Source organism: Acinonyx jubatus, chromosome B2, assembly GCF_027475565.1.
Source record: "Acinonyx jubatus isolate Ajub_Pintada_27869175 chromosome B2, VMU_Ajub_asm_v1.0, whole genome shotgun sequence".
NCBI lineage: Eukaryota > Metazoa > Chordata > Mammalia > Carnivora > Felidae > Acinonyx > Acinonyx jubatus.
This window is the reverse complement of record NC_069385.1, coordinates 36,073,207-36,094,679: the sequence shown is the minus strand read 5'-3', so window position 1 is coordinate 36,094,679 and position 21,473 is coordinate 36,073,207. Positions and strand designations below refer to the sequence as shown.

Here is a 21,473-nt window from a genome sequence, read left to right as displayed (position 1 = left end):
ATGGCCCAGAAAAGCTCATATTTTTACCATACCAGTAGCCTGTTGACACTAAATAGACTTCTAAAAACAGTCATCCATATTGTTCTATGCATCGGTAGTTCACTGAGCTTGTACAAGGAGGTTAATTTGGGTATTTTGTCATTGTTTTCTAAATGTCTAGAGTAAATGACCTAATTCTAAGATCCTGTAATTATACAATCTGAGATCTTACAGAAAAGAACACTCCCTAAAGATACATCCAGAACCACTATGATATACCTTATGAATTATCCTACATTAGCTCAGGTAACTCAGATGCTTGCTTTTCGTGCTCTGTTTTTTAATTTACCTAATTTGTGTGTCATTTTAAACAATAAAAATGATTGACATATCAATTGTAAGCTAAAGACAATAAATAAGTGACAGATTTATTTTTTAATGTATTTCCACACATAAATTATTTTAAATGTCAAACACTATCAGGTTATTATGGTTAAAGCAGTGTTTTGTTTTTCCTTTAAGATAGAAAGTTGGCTGCTTTTCTTTATTTGAGTTTTTTGTTTTTGTTTTTGTTTTTTACCCCATACTTAAACATTTAACAAGTGAAGCTTAATACTGTATAATGTAAGTGATTTGGAAAACATAAAGGGTCAATTGCCATTTTATAATTACACCTACATCGCAAGCGTAACAGCTACTCAATTATGCCATTACTTTTGTGACAGGATGCAATGACTTTTCATCTGGAGTTGCTTTCAATTGGGTCTCAGTACTGTCAGCAGATAGGTTAAGCAGTTGTTCTCATAATGATACTTAATTTTAAGGGACCATTTTTACCCATACACAACTAATAAACAATTTCACATTCTTCCATCAAACAAAAAAGGTAATGAAGGCTATGTCTTAGGCCATCAAAAAAAAATGTAAAGACCTAGTTTAGCATTTTATAGCTGGAAGGGATCTTAGTTTCCATCCACATCTCCTTTTATAATTAAGGAACTTGAAGTCCAGAATAATTCAATGAATTCTCTACGCCCATACAATTAACTGGGTTGGAAGGGCTAAAGGGTTAGAATTAAGGTTCAAATTAAGAGTTGGGCCTCCTGATTTCTCGAAGTTGTTCTGCATCAAGCAAACATGACTTGACATTTATTTGTATGGGTTGGATTGCAGATTCCTTATGGAATCAAGATTCTTTCTGCTTTACTATATTTCTACTACTTGAAGCAAACGAAATTTTTTAAAGTTACTGGCCACATTCTGATTGACTCACCATATATTTATATACAATAACTAGTCTAGTTTGTTTGAAAACATCCCTCGACTAAGGAGTTGATAGTTTCAACGTTTCTTAAACGTGAAGAATGATTTACAACAACTTAAGGTAATTTAAGTGGTGTTACTGAAAAAGTAGAAAAGCTTTTTAAAAGAATAAGGTAAATATGTACACCGCTGAGGAATTGGGTAATCTCAATATCAAAACAGAAGAGAAATGCAAAAGTTCACCTTAGGACATGTAAAGAGAAGTGGAGAAAAGTAGAATAGAGGTCTCACAGAATATTTTTATCTCACATCTTTCTTTATAAAATGGCAGAGGGAATATTTTTAAAAACTGTAATGAAATGGGCCAATCCAGAAAGTAGGAAACAAACAATAAACGAGCAGTATTTTGACTGCAACCCACTCAGAGCAGCAGAGCCAGAATGTCTTTGTTGCCACAAGGCAGCTGGTGTCTGAGCGCACAAAACCCTTTTATTTCAATGTCACAATAAATCCTGGGGCATAAAACCAGGGGCAGACTGCAGAGCTTGGTTCTCCAAGACAAGACAACATGGATCACAGCTAAAGTCAAATGCCAACTAATGTTCCCATCGAAATAGAAAGAAAAAATAAATAAATAAATAAACAAACAAATAAATAAATAAATAAATAAATAACTGATTAGAAAAAATGTCTAAAAACATTTTTTAAATTAATTGTTTAGGCTGAGAGAAAGAGGGATTCTGACTTGATGTTCAGCTGACAAAACAGACTGCACATTATACAATACCCTCTCCAGAAAGAATGATCTCATAATTCAGAATCTATAGGGGAAATCAGCATAAACACAGAAAAAAAAAAGTAGGGGCATCATTTCCTTTCCACATATTCAGGATGATAGGCTGATACCAGCAAATCACGTGAATTATGAAAGTAGTAATCACTAGATTTATATGAGTACACCTGTTTAACAGCCAAGTGGGTATGAGAATTTGATGAAATAAAAATTTATAACATCTAGCACAGTTTTAGGCCTTATACCAGATATGATTTCAATATTCATTTATTATAATCATGACCCCAACCTCTGGCAACTTAATGATTATTCTCAATACTAATTTTACCTCTCTGAGAATATGGTACGTATGATAAAATAAGTGCTGATATCTATGTTCAAGTCATTCTCAGGAATTTAAAATTCTGACTACTTAAGCCCCTTCCTTCATTCTGATTCAAACAGAACAAGAAATAATAATACAAGGGCTCAGAGGATATTATTACTTATATTTCTAGCTTCAAATATTTAGCTCAACAGTCATCTTTCCTACAGGACCAGGCTCCTGACTTTAGAGCTGCTCTTAGCCCTTACCCACCTCCCCCCCACCGCCTCCCCTCACCCCATCACTGCTGTAGGATTGGTAGATATTCTCTGAAGGCAAGTCCCATTCCTTACTCTATTGTTTTCTCTCTGATTTTTTCAAAGCTCTTTGTATGTACCATTTACATTTCTCCAACATTATGCCAAATTGTAATTCATTAAATATTTACTGAGGATTTAATGTATGCAAAGCAAACGTCTTGACCTCAGTTCTGTGATTAACCCTTACACACAAAAGTTCTGGAAAAATTTAATTGGCTCTTTTCCAATTCACATTTCCGGAAGTTTCCCAAAGTTTAGTTAAAATATTTTAAAGAAGTTTATCAGAATATGACCGTTTCTACTTAAGTACTATGCTCTTGTATGTTAATTTTTCAAAATATTAAATGAGGAAATTTTCATTTTTTTCCTACTTTGAATGGATTTAGAAAAAATTGTTTTTACAAGTTATACATAACATTAGAGAAACATTACTTTTCACTAGAAACAAACCCAAATACTTATTAAGGATATACTGTTACATGTTTATTCATATTCCAATAATGGAAATATCTGAAATGAGTCTGCAATCAATTAAATCAAACCTGATGTGGTCTGAAGCGTTTGGATTTGGAGGAGACGTCTTCAGTGCATAAAGGTAATTTTATTAAAGCATGGGGATAGGAACCCTGGGCAGAAAGAGCTGCACTGGGGTTGTGACAGGTGACTGATTATATACCTTCAGGTTGGGAGGGGGTTAGGGATAGAGAGTCTCTAAGGTATCTTGGAAACAAGGTTTCCAGGACCTTGAGGGGGCTAGCTATTGTTAGCTATCCTTAGGAACGGTTCATTTACTACTGTCTAGTAAACCCTCAGCCATGAGACCCTTCAGATGTATATCAGTGGGCCATAAGCTTGGAGTATGATTGCCAATATATATCTTGGGGGGTAGAGATGAAGGAAGCTTCCAAAGGAATTTTTATATGTTAAAGTAGACTTACAGGATCCTGGGGGGGTTGGGCTGAGATTGTCTTTTGCCTTTAGCAAAGTATCAACATGGAGGTAGCTGGGGCTCTCAGAGGAATGCCACTCTGCCTGTCTCAAGGACTCGTAAATGGGACGTAAGTTGTAAGGATATTTAATTTCTTTTTCTGCCTTTGTTTCCCACATCAAAAGATGAACAAGAGAACTTGTTTCTTTCTCTCTCCCATTCTCTCTCTCTCTCTCTCTCTTTCTCTCTCCCTCTGTCACACACACACACACACACACACACACACACACACACACACGAATGACACCACAGGCAGTATATTTGTGATTTTTTAAAAATCAAGTGTACCCTGTAGCTCAACTGCCAACTTGGCCTTACCTGCAGCCATAACTTGTTATGCACAGCATCTCTCCCTGTAGCAATACACTGAAATGTAGCGTTCTGCCCTGCATTGACCTCCACGTCCCCCAGACGGAGGAAATGAGGAGATTTATCTGTGAAGGCAGAAAAAATTTTTACTGTTTTCACATGAAGAAAACGTGCCATGTTACTTTTTCCCAAGAGAATAATGTGGTTAACACTTTTAACCTTTGGCCAAAACTAATATCGTACGGAAGAAAATTGAGTTTTCTTTGTGCTTATATACACAATCCTTCCCACAATTCTCTTTTTTTTCCCCTCCATAGCCCTATTACTTATTGCCCGTAATTGCAGGAGCACTGTTGTATACAGCGAGAGCACTCAACAATTACTGCTGAAGGTCGGTCATAGTGTGTTACATATGGGTGATAATAAAACAGTTACAAGTCAAAGAAAGCAAAAGAGATCAAATAGGCATAAGCCAGAGCATAACGGAAAAGTATAATGAAAACATACAGTGATATCTAACATACTGATGAAGACGTGGCCATTGAACAATTAATTTACAAGTAAGCAGTTAGATCTCTCTCCTTCTATTTATTTTTTTTTCATTTCAAAAGCTATGATTCTCTAGTATTTCAAAGACCAAGGAAATATTTTTGTTTCTCTCAAATAGATCAGCATAACTGTTGCTAAATCCACTTCCTATCCATTCAGAGTTATAAGAAAGTTACCCAAAGACATAGGAGACCAACAAAAAGTGGTAACTTTAGTCAAAACCTACGTGAGTTATATGACTGTCAAATTAGTGTTCTCTATGATTACCTTTTAGAAATGAAGCTTATTCATGTTTTCCACTGAAAGTAAATATACACAGGAAAAGCTAAGACACGGTGACTGAAAGCAAGTTCCTAGAGGCCCAAAGCACAATAAAACTGTTGTTGTCAATTTATATTTCTACTTGTTTACTCCTGAGAGCCTTTCTTTCACATTTCTCTTTCAATAATTATAAATGAACAGTGGATGGAAACATCATTCTCATGTACTAATGGGCTGAAAGAATTTAGCAAACCAACTTGAACTGTAAGTGAGATGATTTTGTCCTCTTTTTCTTAGACCATACTACATGGAATAAATCATTAGACCCTTGCCTGCTTGCTACCTCTGTCTTAAGCACCTCATTTTTGTATAGGCATCAAAAACAGAAATGCTTGAGCTAAATGTGACCTGGAACTGTGGTTCTCAAATTGTGAACTCCAGGCCAGCAGCAGCAGCATCACCTGGGAAATTATTAGAGATGAAAATTTTCAGCACCACCCCCTATACCTACTGAATCAGAACCAAGGAGGGTCACACAATCTGTGATGTGCCACCCCCGGCAGTGAGGCAGATGCACACTGGCATTTACCAAGCACTCACCAGGCACACAGCCTTGGCCCCTGGCACGGTGTCCCTCCACCCCCACCCTGTGCATGGTGCCTACAATGGGGACAAAATTTCCACCAAGAGGATCACTGAGCAGATCATCTAGAAGTCATGGGCCCTTTAAAATGCCGTTGTTGGGAGATATAGGTAAGCTCTGAATTTACGCCAGTGGTTTTATATCTGGCTCCACTGAATGTGATGTACACATAAATTTAGTTATACCACCAATGTGCATCTGAGATCAACCAATGTGCATCTAGATCAACCAATGTGCATCTAGAGACATAACAAAACAAGGTATTACTAAACCGAGTCACTTTTTGTTTGCTGTCGATTATTTTGTTGTTTTATATGGATTAACCAGATATTTATTACCAAAACTTTAGTCTGAAGTTTGGAATAGGTGAACTAATTCATTCTCTTTCCTTCACTCCAACTTTCAACTGAGCAGATCACATAAGTTAGTAAGGTTTCTTTTAGTTTCCTTTCCATTGAGCTCTGATTTGTCATTCTTCTTTACTTTCCTAGATTGTTTAATGAAACCAAAAGACAGGGTGCCTGAGTGGCTCAGTGGGTTGAGCGTCTGACTCTTGATTTTGGCTGAGGTCAAGATCCCAGGGTCATGGGATTGCGCCCTGCGATGGGCTGCGTGCTGAGCATCAAGCCTGTTTGGGAAACTTCTCTCTCTCTCTCTCTCTCTCTCGCTCTCTCTCTCTCTCTCTCTCATAAATAAATAAATATAAATAAATAAATAAATAAATAAATAAATAAATAAATAAAACCAAAAGATGGAGCATGTCCTATCTAGAGTTTCATTTACATCTGCATTTTGTTCTCAGTAATTCAATAGCTAAAAGAATCCATTAATCTGTGTAGAATTAGTTATAATTCTGAAAAATATTTGATTTGAAAATTCTAGAAATGCTTCAGTGTTCTTTTAAAAGTGAACAGAAGGCTAGGAGTAAAAACAAAAGAGACAGGTATGGCCAAATGATGAACAGTCAACGGTCACTGCCAATATAAGACAAGTCTTGAAAGGACATAGAAAAATACAATTCTTAATCACAACCTACCACAAGGATAACTCAGTACTTGGATGTCATCAATGGCAATATAACCACTCCTTCCTCCTGAGACTTCAGCTTCAAATATTACCTGTCAGAAAGAAACAGAAACCATTGGCAACAATCATTTTTAAGGAATTTTCACAGTAAAAGAAGAATAGCTATAGCACACTTACAAAAATTAATTTTGAGTTTTATCCTATAAGAATTAAAGATATCTTATAATGTAAGTCTTCCCAAATCTCGTCTGAGTAAACAAAAAAAAAAATTACTGAGGTTAAGCAGCAAAAAAAAAAAAAAAAAAAAAAAAATTAAGCAAGTGCTATTATTATGCATTAGAATTCCTGAATGGGCTATATCTAGGTAGAATGAATAAATAGCTAAAGTTTCTCTTATTAATTTTCTCTGTTTTTGTTATTTATTTAAAATACGTTGAGCACCTAAAATGTACCAAGCAGTATGCTAACCAATCAAATGATCTAAGCTTTTAAGTGCTAAATTTTCAAAACCAGAGGCCATTCGATAGAGTAGAAGTATTCCAGGCAAAAGAAACAATATACAATGGAATGGAATAGAGCTATGTGTTTGGGAAACGAAATGAATGTCATCTGACTGGTTACAAAGGTTCAAAAGGGAAGAGGTGAGATTAGAGAGCTAGGCATGGAACACCTTGAATACCATGGGACTAAAATCAGGAGTACATCCTGTCAATAATCCCATATTAATAAATATTAAACAAAAACATTTCCATGTTCAAATATAAGCTTGTGTTATAGAGTTGTGTTGTTACAACCAATAGAGAAACTTCATATAGTGTGACTTTTCAAGAGAAACCATATTTCGCATGCCACATTTCAATATTACATTTGACTATGGGCTCCCTTATTCATGGAGATACACAGATTATTTTTGGAGTATTCTGCAAAACATTTTAGGAAATGTAATGGAAGCTGATGTTTAAAGTAGGAATATATGTAAACAAGTTGATCTATTAGAAACATATATATGCCTATAAGGTAAAGGATGGACCAAAATAAACTGAGGCTGGAAATGCTCAGGTCGTATGCTACTAGTCATGTAAATAGACAGATGCAAAGAAAAAGAAGAGATAAAAATAAAACTAAGGAAACAGACAAAATAAAACTTATTGACTTGTTAGTTGTGGTGAAATATAGGTCAATTCTGGCTCCAGGGTTGCACCACTAGGTGAATGATGCTATTGGAATCCCTAGCCAGGACTAGTGATGCAGACAATGTACAAAGTTGAGGGAGAAATGACTAAGTACATTTCAAATCTGATTTGCCTAGGGTGCACATAGGGTACAGGCTTATGGGATAACAGGACAAACATATCTCAAATAAAAGAAATAGGTTCACAATAAACCTTTATTTTTTTTATTTTTTATATTAAACATAATTTATTGTCAAATTGGTTTCCATACAATGCTCACCCCCAACAGGTGCCCTCCTCAATGCCCATTAACCTTTAGATTTAGATGTGATCATGGAAGTAAGTTACAGATTTGAAAGTGAACATGATGGGTGAATAAGATGGCACAGTAAGATGAAGAGGAGAAAACCACTGAAATAGAAGGCAACAATACAGCAGCAGCAGGAAAGCCAACAAAGTGTGATTCAGGCATAATGATCAAGGAAAGAAGAGAAGTATCAGGAGGTTTCAGGCAGGTGAACACTCCCATCAAAAAGAAAAACAAAATTAGAAAGGGCCAGAGAAGCTATAATAACCATAATTTTAAAATATCAGATATCTGTATAAACAATGCCATCTAGATGAACACAAATTTCAGGAGAATGTCTCTCCAATGTGATTCCATGATTTGCAGCCATATCTCCTTTCCCATGGGCATTATTTGCCAATTCAGGGATCAGGGTGAGGTTCTAGCTCAGCACAAACCTAGGGCCTCTGCTGGGCAAAGATGAAAACAGTGAAGCGTGTTGTGCAGCATTCTAGAAATTTGGAAGTCTAGACAAAAAAAGATGTAGGAAGTGGCAAAAAAAATATGAAAGGTAAGAGAGAGTTCGAGAAAAACTAAATTAAAAAGTATTGCCAAGATGAGGCCAGGAAGACCCAGTTAAATAAATTGCTTGGGTTACATGTGATGATAATTCTATCACAGGCGTTCTGAGTTCAACTTTCTGTTATATGAGGTACATTCTCTCTATTAATTCAGTTTGCCAAAGGATAAAGTCCTTGTTCTTTAGGGTTTGCCTTTCCCCCCTCCCCATTTTAATTCAACCTTACTTCACTTATTTAGTTAATAATCCAAGAATGTTGCTAGAGTAGCAAAAAAAATTGATTGGAATCATTACCTTCAGTATTTCAGGTAATGGAGTGGAGTGAAAACAGCATGCAAAAAGAGCCTGTTCATTCTGTTCCCAGGCTAGCCTCTTAGATGGGTGAAAGGTGACATCTGGTATAGCTTCCATTGCTCCCTTCTTCTGGGAAGCCCTGGTTGTCTACCTGACACCAAACATTAGATCTGGCCTGAGCATTTGCTCAAGCAAGCTTTCCATAATTAAGCTACTGAGATTTGTTTCCCCTGACTGGACACAGGAGCCTTACAAGGTGAGGGCTCTGTTGAAGTGATAAAGCTGATTAGATCCTTAGTAGTAAAGGAATCTGATCTTAGAAATTTCCTCCAGCTCTTGTTAATGAGGCAAAGACACACTTAGCAGGGAAAATGAGGTCACTAAAAAGAGAAACTTTTTTTTTTGCTATAATAAAGAACTGATTCTTTTGTTCCCTTTTAAATCAAGGCCCGAATCTATTGTCCAGAATAAAAGCTCAATTTAAACGAATTAGAAACTTTTTCCCAGGGAGTGTAGTAAACATGCACAAGCTTATCACCTATGTGAAGCAAAGGAAGTAAAACAATTGGAGAAAGTAAAACAAAGATAAACAGGAAATTAAAATAATTTAATGTTGGCTGCAACAAAAGTGAAATAACCAACAATTAATTACACAGATATGTGGTCTATTTATAAAAATGTAGTTCTTCAAAAATGGCTTTCTCACTTTTTCTTTCTGTATCTTCTCTTTTCTTGGACTACCATTAAAGCAAATAAAACTTATTTTCCTGTGATACACTTACATAAATCTCACATATTAACAACATTGATGAGCTTACTGTTTGGTTTATATAGTCACTTTTACACCTGTTACTATTTAATCCTTATAAAACCTATAATGAAAGCTGCAATATATCCATGTTAAGGATTTGGGATTTGGCTCTAAAAGGTTATGTGATTTGCTCAAGAATTTGTAAACAGGAAAGTTGGGAGTCAAGTACAAGTTTTCTCACCCCCCAGGAAAGGGGCCTCTACCACAGCTGCTCTACCACAGCTAACTAACTACCACGTTAGTTAATGTCTCTGATTCTCCCTTTTATTTCTCGCTAAGCCTTTGTTCCAATACTTGGAAAGTGACATGACAATTGTTTTCATATCAGATACACTTCTATGAAATGTAAAACACCTGCACACACACACAGGTGCGCACACACACACACACACACATTTCTGTGTTCATAGATTAGCCATCTTTTCATTATGAAGTATTTCTCTTCCTTCAAAGACCCCTGTTCTACTTCTCAGCTTCACTTTATTCCAGTGAAGTCAGTAATTATGAGGACAAAGTAGGAAAGAAGTAACAAAGGACAAGGTCTACACTAGGAATGAGTGGATGGGAGGCAAAACAACCACCCAGCCTCCTGTGTCCCATTGCCAATGGCTTTGGGACCATAGGAGTGAGTATAGTATGAAAATAGGCAGAGTGTAATGCTGATGGAACTGCTACCTAGTCAATGTAATATCTAATCAACGTACTATTTAAAATGATGTTAATCTTTAAAAATCTAACATGTTAGCATCTTAAAGGAAATTTGAAGCCCGTTTAAAGGAAATGCTCTCTTTGCATTTGGTTCTTTATCTTGAGACACAGTGTAGTGAACTTGATGAAGAATAGAGGCTGGAGGCAGTTTGACTCAGGTCCTTTCCTGGCTCTGCCACTTGTTAACTGTTATGACTTTGGTCCAGTTACTTAACTTTTCTTTAAATTGAGGATAAAAATAATACCAACCTTGTATGATTGTGGTGAGGAGTGTGTGTGTGTGTGTGTGTGTGTGTGTGTGTGTGTGTGTGTGTCTCAGTTGGTGGGTGGGGGACACAAATAGGAGCATGATGATGCGTATGCTAGCTTAGGATAGTCTCTCGTATATAGTAAGTGTTCAGTAAGTATTGTTTTTTTAAATGTTTATTTTTGAGAGAGAGACAGAGACAGAGACAGGGTGCGAGCAAGGGAGGGGGGAGGAGCAGAAGAGAGAGAGACAGAATCCAAAGCAGGCTCCAGGCTCTGAGTTGTCAGTACAGAGCCTGACACGGGGGCTCGAACTCATGAGCCAAGCCACGAGATCACGACCTGAGCCGAAGTCGGAAGCTTAACCAACTGAGTCACCCAGGTGCACCAATAAAGGTTAATTATTATCAGCTCAGTCAGCCAAGCTTCTGTCCCCTTCCTTTAGTAAAACTGTCTGCCAAAAGTTACCAGAAAACTCCTAATTGATACTTCTTTTTGAATTTTTAAGATGCCTGCCTTCCTTCCTTCCTTCCTTCCTTCCTCCCTCCCTCCCTCCCTCCCTCCCTTCCTTCCTCTTCATTCTTTCTTTCTAGAGAGCAGGCGCACAAGTGGAGGAGGGGCAAAGGGGGAGGGAGGGAGGGAGGGAGGGGGAGAGAGAGAGAGAGAGGGAGAATCCCAAGCAGGCTCCATGCTCAGCATGGAGCCCAATGTGGGCCTCAATCCCATGACCCTTGGATCATGACCTGAGCCACAATCTAGAGCTAGACGCTCAACTGACTGAGCCACCCAGGAGCCCCTAATTGATACTTTCTACCATGACAGGATTGAGAATGATGAGCCTGCAAAAGGAGGAGATTGTAGAAAGAAAAACAAAATTGTGTAGAAAAATAAAAGTGAGACGGACACAAAATGTCACAAAAGCTAGTAAAAAAATGTCTTAAGTGGAAAAGATGTCAGGACCTCATGGCTCATGGTTTGTGAGATGGAGCCCTGCATCAGGATCTGCACTGACAGCCGGGAGGGAGGCTGCTTGGGATTCTTTCTCTCCCTCTTTCTCTCTGTTCCTTCCCCACTCGTGCTGTATCTGTCTCTCTCAAAATAAATAAGTAAATTAAAAAAAAAATACCCCCTCATACATCTTGTAACTGGAAGTTAGCACTCTTTGACTGAATCTCCTCATTTCCAAAACCCTTCAGACCCTGGTAACCATGATTCTAGTCTCTGCTTCTATGAGTTTGGCTTTTTTAGATCCCATATATAAATGATATCGTACTAAGAGTACAAACTTCCAGTCATTAGATGAATACATTCTGGAGATCTAATTTACAGCATGGTGATTATAGTTAGCAATGTTGTATCACAGACTTGAATGTTGCTAGGAGAATAAATCTTAAATGTTCTCACCACAAAAATAAAATGGTATTATGTGATGTGATGGAGGTGTTAGCTAAGGCTCTGGTGGTAATCCTTCTACAAAATATAAGTATATCAAATCAACACATTGTCTGCCCGAAACTTACACAGTGTTATATGTCAATTGTACCTTAATAAAGCTGAGAAAAAATACTCTTTATATGTGCCACTGAGATTAGGAATGACCAAAGGAAAAGCCATCTGTATGAAACAACAGAAATGGAAACCATATTGGACAATGATGAAGACAATAGAGGAGTAGAGATGAATATAAAAATTTCCATAAGAAGTGTGCCTGAATTGGTGGGGAGAAATTTGACTAAAAAATGGAAGAAGAGGGGTGCCTGGCTGGCTCAGTTGGTAGAGCATGTGACTCTTGATCTCAGGATTGTGAGATCCACATTTGGCCTAGAGCTTATTTTAGAAAAATAAAAAAATTAAAAAATTTAAAAAAATTAAAAATGGAAGAAGATATGGGATCAAGAGAAGTGTTTTATTTTTTTAATTATTATTGCTTTTTAAGATGGGAAACAAATGCTTAGAAATCGGTAAGGGTGATTCAATTTGGGATGAAATTTTTGAGTGCATGTGAGAAAGAAATGATAACTGTTAGTGTGAGATAGGATAGGACAGGATCCAAATCATAGATTGTAGGAAGGGACTCGAGTTTTTTATAATATGAGGAGAGGGGAGATGAATTAAAATATGAATAAAATTGTAGGATTGGTAATTAAGGGATTTTCTATTACATGGTCTCAATTTTCTCAGCTATATGGGATGGGCTGGTAAAAAGAAGACTAGTCACAGACTGGAGAGTATCAAGTGGAGTGGAAGGGAAAGGAGGGCTAGAAAGGGAATTGAACAGAAAAACATAGTAGAAATTCCAGGAATCCCGTGGGCTCATTTGCAGTTGGTGACCACAAATTTCTAGTGCTCCCGAGCTAATATGGGGTATGATTTTTAAACAGAATGTTTGTTCTAAGCTTATAAAAAATAGATTGAAAAACAAGCAAGCAAAGAGTTTATGAAAATGGCAAATGTGATCAAAAAGATTATGATGAGATCAAATTTTGATATGATAAGCAAGTTGATGAATTGGCAAATGAAAGATGGCTTGATGATTTGGAGCTCACCACAAGGTTGATGGATAAGCTCTGTAAAATGAATGAAGGTAACAGGGATGAGCTTATGTTATGGTCAGAAAGTGAGATGCCTACATGCAAAGTTAGAATGCTTGTGAGATATTACACGATCCATTTAACCAGAGCAGCAGGTTAAGATAAGGTAGGCGAATGTGGAGATGAAGAAGCGAAGAATCTGTCAATGGACTTTCCATAAAGAAAGCAAAATCATCAGGATGAAGATGGGCTAAGGCAGTTGAGAGAAAGCAACTCTTAAAGATGTCAATGCTAAAGTTTATGATGAACAGAGCATGACTCAAGGTCTAATGGAAGAAAATAATGAGCATGATGGCATGTTTGCAGGAAAAGAAACTCAAAGGTGTAGAAGTGTTTCCTAACCTAATCCTAATTTACATGCTTTGACCTAATCCTAAATTACATGCAGATTAATATCTGCTCTGTAGGAGACTGGGAAGAAGTGTCCTCGGGCCAGAGCTACGAACAGAGCAAAATTATAATTACATAATTTACTATACAAATAAATTTTTGAGATTCATCTCCCCTACTAAAATATAAAGTCATTGAAGACAGTGACTTTTCTTTTCTCCACTGCATCAGTGAACCTACCACAAGAATCCTACTGAGAACTGAGGCTGGAAAGAGTTCCAATGTGCTACAAAACAACTAATATAAGTGGATTTTAGTCAATAGTTTGCCTCAAGGGGAAGTATGGAATAAGGTACCTAGTTCACATTTACCTAACTCATAAAATTTTGTTGGCATAATAAAATGACTCTCCCTTGAGAAAGTTCCAGACAATTTTCCTAAGCTAATTTGTAAATCATGAAAACATAATTACTTCCTTTGAATAGTTAAATAATGCTGTAAGGAATAAATTTCTGGTTATAGGTCCCAGAAAATCTTACACTGAGTAAGTCAAACATCTATGTGGCAACTTCAAAATCTTGAATCTAGTTTCTTTTCAAATGTAGAGATACTCTATTTCTGTTCATACTTAAAGATTAATATACACATAAATGGCAGGTGATACCCAAGTCCAATGCATATTATAATGGTGTGTGGAGAGATAACAGATAGGACCGTGTGTGTGTGTGTGTGTGTGTGTGTGTGTGTGTGTGTGTGAAAGAAAGCATATCTAAGCCCATACAGCAGCTTCCGTTGAATGGCAGACCCTGTAACTATGCAAAAAGACTGTGTGTATTCAAGTAACAGAGTGTAGGTTTCAGAATGTCTGAAATCTTTATCATTTGCTCTCCCCCAATGCAGCTCCTCGTACAGGTACTGTCAGTCTGGAATTCTGCTTTCTAAACTAAAGGTTCACTCAGAGTGTTGAAAAAAAAAGAGGTTCTCCATGTCAGACCTGTGATGGGCAGGCTGGTTTGCCTATTGATTCACGTAACAGTTTATCTCTAAGAGTCCAATATACAAAACTGCCTTCAGTAAAAGGTCGTGGAGCTCTCTATAGCTAATGAATTCTTCACAGTCCTTCTCTATTGGTTTCTTCCTTGCTTATTTAGTTCCTTTGAAGGAGATAAATATGTGCAATCGCAAAAAGCACACAGATAAAACATGGAAGCAAGGGAAATACTTCTACATACTCTGGCTTTAAAGCTGCTTCCAAGAGTAATCAGGGGATTCTAATTACATGTTAACTAGATGTGGGAGACAACTAAGACATATAATCAAGCCCTAATTGATTCTTCATCTGAATCTCTTTCATATTTCTGATTCTAGCTACCCTTAGCACCTCCATGATTTCTAAGTGCATAAGAATTCAAAACCAGTTCTTTGTCCTTAAAATGTCCCGAGATTAAATACGGCCAACTTCTTAGGAGGACTCTTCCCATCAAGACTTCACAGTCTGCACAGAGTAATAAGCGTTCCAGAGATTCTAAAACCTATACTCAGTTACCTGAATATATACAGGCTTCTTGTATAGTTTCAGGGTCTGCCGCTCAACAGAAGCTGCCGTGTGGGTTTAGATATTCTCTTTCTTTCGCACACACACAGACTCCTATCTATCTATCCACACATGATTATAATAATATAATACAGACTTGAGTTGATTTTATGATGTAAATTCTGTGTATACTGTAGCCAAGTATTCTTGAATAAAATGTCAGTGTTACAAAAATATCCCTGAGGTTTAGCATTACCAAGGTCTAAGTGATGAGAGGGCCTGCTACATTATCTTACGTGGATGACCACATTGGGTATAACAAGACCACACTCGCATGAAAAGCAGTTGCATTCAACTGCAGCCCTTTTCAGAGGGATGATGTATTTGCCTGATCAACAACAGACATCAGTCAAAGCACACACCAGTGTCCAGGAGCCAGCAGAAATGCAGAAGCAAAATCAAAAGGAGAAAATAAAACCTAAGAGATTTCATGCCAAAGTAGACCATGTAAAAAGAAAAGCCCATAGAAGGTGATTTTCAGAGGGCTCCACAATGAAATGAATATGACAGGCTGGTACATTCCTGTGCTTCAAATTAGCCCAGAGAGTGGCTCTCCCTAACGTAACCACCAACGTATCTAGAAGATCTAAATAAAGAAACTAACAATAATCATTTTTAGAACTTATGCTAGAAAATTTAAGTTGGTAATAAGTCTATTAGTTATCTAAATTTAATTTTCATTCCTAAAATCTTACACTTGCAAATTGTCAATGGTCTTTTTAATTTGAATATATATTGATGCAGGTTAATATGTATCAAAAACACATAATGTTCATAATGTGGCTAAGAGAGACCCAGACAAAGTTTTCATCTCTGAAAACAAACTCAAAGCATGAAACAAAAATAAATAATATTCACAACATAAAAACAGGAGGAGTTTTTGTGCTCTCTGTGTGTTTTCTAGATCACTCAGACGCCTTTAGGGGAAAGCAGTATATACTGTTTTCTCAAAAAGTATAAGTCCTTCATGATAATTAAGATGTATACACACAGATAAGAGCACAGACATGTTAGGCAGAGCCTCCATTCTAAATGAAAGCCCTCAACTCAAATCCCTGTGCAGACCTCGCGGAGTCATTGTGAGGATTAAAAGAATCCAGAAGATTCTCCATAGCTATTAATCCTTTCCTCCCTTTCCTCCTCCAGGGACTGACTATCATAGGTAGAGCCTTAACATCCACACCAGGGAGAAATAAAGGGGCAAGAGGGCAGTCCCAGGTGGCATGATGCCAGAGACCATGAGAAACACCTCTCAACTCTTTGGTACTACAACAAACTCAGTGCACAGACTCCCTTCTCCATTCCTAATCTCTACCACAAAACATTTTGAACAATCCTATACCCATCTCACTAAACTACCCTTACGTGACTCCTTCTTCATTTCAATTCAAGGCCCAGTACGGTAAGAAGGTTGAGACTACGGATCGCAGTATAATGTGCCCACCACCCTGCTTTCTCTAGAGGCTTCGCCAATTCCAGGGCAGACAGGCAGACAGAGTCTACATTCCAAATGCTTATAATGTGTTCAAAAATAAATTGAAATAGGGCCCACGATTTCATGGCACAGTCTAATTTATGTTAGAGTATGAGTTTAGCAAAAAGAGAGAAAATCAAAAAGGCAACTTCGAAGAGGGAAATGAACAAAAGTTAAGTGAAATAATCCAAGATCTAAAAATGCCACGAAACACGTTTTTCATCCTATGGGTCTGTCCTCAGATACATAAGCAAGCAACTTACACCATAAAAGATCTGGTATAAAACTGAAAGTAGAGAAGCAAAGGGTAGCAGAAAATTCATCAGCAAAATGTCATTTCTGTATCTTTACTATCATAGCTCCACCATCTGGGTTATATTTTATAGTTAGTTGTCTGAGCCAAAAATAAAAGATGACTGGTTAAGGTTGCTATTTCTATCAACATGACACTGAATTACAGTACTATTTTTCCTCACTTCTAGAGATGAGCCATTTGTCTTCCTACAATCCACAGGCAGAACCTTTTAAATTTTAGCACAGTCCAATCTTACACACAGCAGAAGTAGATCACTTCACTTACACAGCTATATCCGAAAAAAAAAAAAGGCCTTCAAACTAAACAGTAAGTCCGTTCCTCACCAAGCTGGGGACTCTCAAGAGGTTTAATTTATAATTATGGGGCTCAATTAAAAAAAATTAAAACTCATAGCGCAACCTATATGTACCGTAACACCAAATATCTATTACATATGAATTCTGTTGGTCGTGCATACTATATGAGAGAGAAAAGCAATCTTTAAGTGAACCAAGTGATTAAATGCTACTCCACTGGTAGTATAACCCAAAGTTCAACTGGAGGCTAAATTTGAGCTCTCACATCACAAATGCAAACATATTAATAAGTAATTATTTTCTTCAGACGATGGACGAAAAGAGAAACCCTTTGCTTTCATGGTCCTGGTTTGAGAATTAAGTAATTCCAAAAGTACTGTAAATTTTCCCTCCTGAAAAAATAGGTTAGGATTAGCATGGGGAGAGATGATGACACAAAGTTCATCAGAATAACCAGTTCGTGTACTCCTATTTGAATTTAGGGATTTCAAAAAAACAAAAACAAAAACAAAAAAACCTCCATGATTTGTTCCCTATTTTATAAGTAAATGGGCAAGTACAGTGACATCTTTGACTATAAGGACTAAATAGCAAATATAATGAGGTGTTAGTATATAATTTAAGATGTCAGTGTTTTTAGCTAGTAAAAAGCCTAGCGAGCACTCAAAAATATTTACTAGGGGAAGTAATGAACAATATATTTCACAGTTTCTGCAGAAGATAATAATGGGAAACTTTAGAGAGGATTCAATAGGGCCAGCCATCCTAGCATTACCAAAAAACAAGGTGGGGGGGTTCCATACACATAAAAATGCACACACATATTTACCTTGACTTTAAAAAATCTTATTTAAGATCAATTAACTAAAAGTATACATTTCATTTAATTTTTTGCAGAATATCAACTTAAATATTTGGCAATATATTAATAAAACAATCATATGTTATAAATTAGCAAAGGAGATGGTCTTCCTTTAAGAATCTTTCTTGCTAAAACTTTTATGACAAAAAATGGTTTTGTAGGATACTCAGAGATCTGAAGCTAGCTAGTACTGAAGCCTAAAATTTCAGTCAGAAAAGAGGGAAAATGACATCCCTTTCCATATCATAAAGTCAACATCATTTTAGAAGAATACCCATAACCTTATCCTCTGGGTGTCTGGCAATCAATAAGAATGATTTATCTGGGGCAGAGAACCTTAGAAATTATAATACCAATGAAAAGATATCCTGGGAACTCTTTGTACAATTACAAAAGCCTGAAACTATATTAAAAAATGACTGATTCACAAACTATTTTTGTTATCCATAGAAGACAAAAGGAATGGAATAAAAATAGGCTTTAAAGATAGATGGGGAGGGGCCCCTGGGTGGCTCAGTGGGTTAAGCGTCCAACTCTTGATCTCAGCTCGGATCTTGATCTCAGGGTCATGAGTTCAAGCTCCGTACTGGGCATAAAGCCCAGTTTAAAAAAAAAAAAAAAAGACAGATGAGGGGATAAAGTCTATCACCCTTGAGAACAGGAGATGGAAAAGGAGGGAGAGCCTTAATTCAATTGGCAGGATTGAGTTATAGGTGAGGGAAAGTGACAGATACTGCCATGACTAAGTGCCTTCTTTAAATAAAGACCGAAAAGAATAGAAACCAACTTCAAGTGACTTAGGTGACCTCAAAGAGTCACTGTAATGAATCCACAAGTAGCTTATGAAAATCAAAGACCTTTCCAGAGCCTTCAGGAGATATCTAACCAATTTAAAATTTGCACTGCTTCTACAAGCTGGCATTAAAGAATCAACAAATTTGAGAGACCAGGCCATGATTCTCAACAGGTGGTCCTGGCAACAGCAGCACCATCAAGGGACTAGCTGGGAAAGAAAATGCTTGGGACCCAGCCACAGAGTTTCTGTAGATGGGGGGAGCGATCCATAGCCCCTCTAGGTGATTCTGACGCAGGCCAATGTCTGAGAACCACTCATCTAAGCTGATCTCCCTTAGTTTAGAAGTAAACTGAACCAGAAGTCTTTGTCTTAGTCCTTTAGTTAGTAATGAAGAGTTGGTTCTAAGACCAGTGTTGCTTCAGTATCTTTTCATTTGCATGGAAAATCACTTCATGGCTGGACTCGCAGGTTTTCTTTTTCAGATACTCAGCTAAAATTAAAACATATCCAAGCCTGGGTTGCCTAGAGGGCTCAGTCGGTTAAGCTTCTGACTTCAACTCAGGTCACGATCTCACCACTTGTGAGTTCGAGCCCTGCTTCGGGCTCTGTGCTGACAGCTAGGAGCCTGGAGCCTGCTTCTGATTCTGTGCCTCCCTCTCTCTCTACTCCTCCCCTGTTCATGTTCTGTCTCTCTCTCTCTCTCTCTGTCTCTCTCAAAAATAAGTAAACATTAAAAAAAATCCAAGCTGTATAAAATACTAATTTTAAAAAGTTTGAATAGTTGGCCACTCATTCATACACACACACACACACACACACACACACACACACACACACACACATGCAGCGCCTAATATTTGATAGACACTAGAAAAAGAGAAATACCAAATTTTTAATCCCTGCCCTCAACAAAGTCACAGTGTGGCAGAAGAGAGTAGTGTGTTAGGAAATAACTATAGTGCAATTATAGGTGATAAAGCTGAGTTAGAGAGATAGGAGAGGGTTCAGAGGCAGACTTGCTTCTTCAGGGCGAAGAGCAAAAGACTTTGGAGAAAGTGACCTCTGAATGATTCTGTGGTCAAGGGACTCACCCTCTTTCCCCAAGCACTTAATGAGCACACACTAAATACCTTTGCCAGTAGTGATACAAAGACTGAAAAAAGACGGAGTCATAACTGCTAGGAGAGAAAGACCTACAACTTATGTAGAGCACTAACATACAACACGGCAAAGGGTCTATAAATCATTTTTTACCTGGGAAAGCAAACAATGATTCAAAAAGGAAATGATTCCAGAGTAGAGTTTGAAAACAGAGCAAACAGACAAAAAGCTATCAGAGAGCCAATGAGGTGCATTTGCAAAAGGCATGACAGGAGGAAATTTCTTGACCTACTGGCACAGCAATTTATTAAACTTTTAGGGATAGTTAGGAGGAACGAAACTGTGGAGATAAGGCCTGGGTGGTAGGAGGCTGAGACATTACCTTGCAGACACTGCAAGAAGTAGGAGTCTGCCCTTTATCCCAAAAGTACTATAATGCCTTTGAAGGGTTTTACAAACGAGAGGATGTGATGGATTTATGCCTAAAAGAAGGACACTGTGGAAGCAACAAGTAGACTGAGGGACTGGAATCTCATAGAAAGATGTAAACATCTAACATTACACCTAAACACGCTTGGGTATCATCCATCCAGTCATGAAATATTTCTTGCACACTGACTATATACAATGATGCAAAATTTTATCCCTACATTCATATACATATTATGAATAAATAACACCAATTATGTATTATTGTATCTCCAGGAAAACGTGTGTGTGTGTGTGTGTGTGTGTGTGTGTGCAGTTTCATCTCTTAAACCCAAAATTTTACTAACATAAGAACAGTGTTTAATATAAACAATCTTAGAGATGTTACTTTAATGTGAGACTGAAAATAATGTCATAACCATTGTAAAGACTTATATAATAGTAAGTGAAGTTGGTGCAATAAAATAAAACTTGGTATTCCTCTTACCTGATGTTAAATCCTGTGTTCAGGATTTAAGAAGAGTAGGGGACATTCATCTTTCATTTTCTGTATACTACATGTCACTGAAACCAACAACGATTTACTGAACTAACCTAATTCAAAGTTCCAACTCTCAAAAACTGGAGAGGTCTGATATATAAATAGACCTCAATTTTACTGGTGATAAACTCATCACAAATCTTGGCATTAAGAAAATCACCCAGAATGTAGTTTGTTCACAAACCACTGAAAATTAGGACCACTGAAAATTATTTAAATATGATTTTAAAGAAAGACACAGTGAGAAATAAAACCATTTTTTTACTTAAACTTTAATTATTTTTTTAAATAACACTAGTTTAGCTCTGTCTATACTCTTTATACCTATTTTCTTCTGTAGAAAAATAGAGGCCATGAGAAATCCCTTAAAATATCTATAAGACCATTAGATAATGTTAAATCAAGCAAGGTAATAATTAAAACTTCTATTTGATTATGTTAAAAGATCAAAATATTTTACATACTCAGGGATACCAAAAGCTAATCATTCATGGCTTAATTCTTTTATAGCTTAACTAAGTCTTGAGTTTATATTTTTCTTTGGCTCTCCCTGAAATGCCCATCCTAATACTAGAGAAATTCAAGGCAATGGGAAAAAGGAAATAAATGAA

At 37.0% G+C, this 21,473-nt stretch overlaps 1 protein-coding gene across 7 annotated transcripts in view; it reads right to left on the bottom strand.

The window, feature by feature from the left end:
- Window positions 1–21,473, bottom strand: part of PTPRK (protein tyrosine phosphatase receptor type K) — a 554,739-nt gene that overhangs the window by 269,977 nt on the left and 263,289 nt on the right. For all 7 annotated transcript variants that reach the window (XM_027056952.2, XM_053222257.1, XM_027056947.2 and 4 more), the window contains exons 4-5: window positions 6,446–6,527; window positions 3,966–4,081 (exon numbers count right to left, since the gene is read on the bottom strand). In XM_027056952.2, coding sequence (XP_026912753.1) covers window positions 3,966–4,081; window positions 6,446–6,527 — 198 coding nt within the window. The remainder of the gene's footprint in view (window positions 1–3,965; window positions 4,082–6,445; window positions 6,528–21,473) is intronic.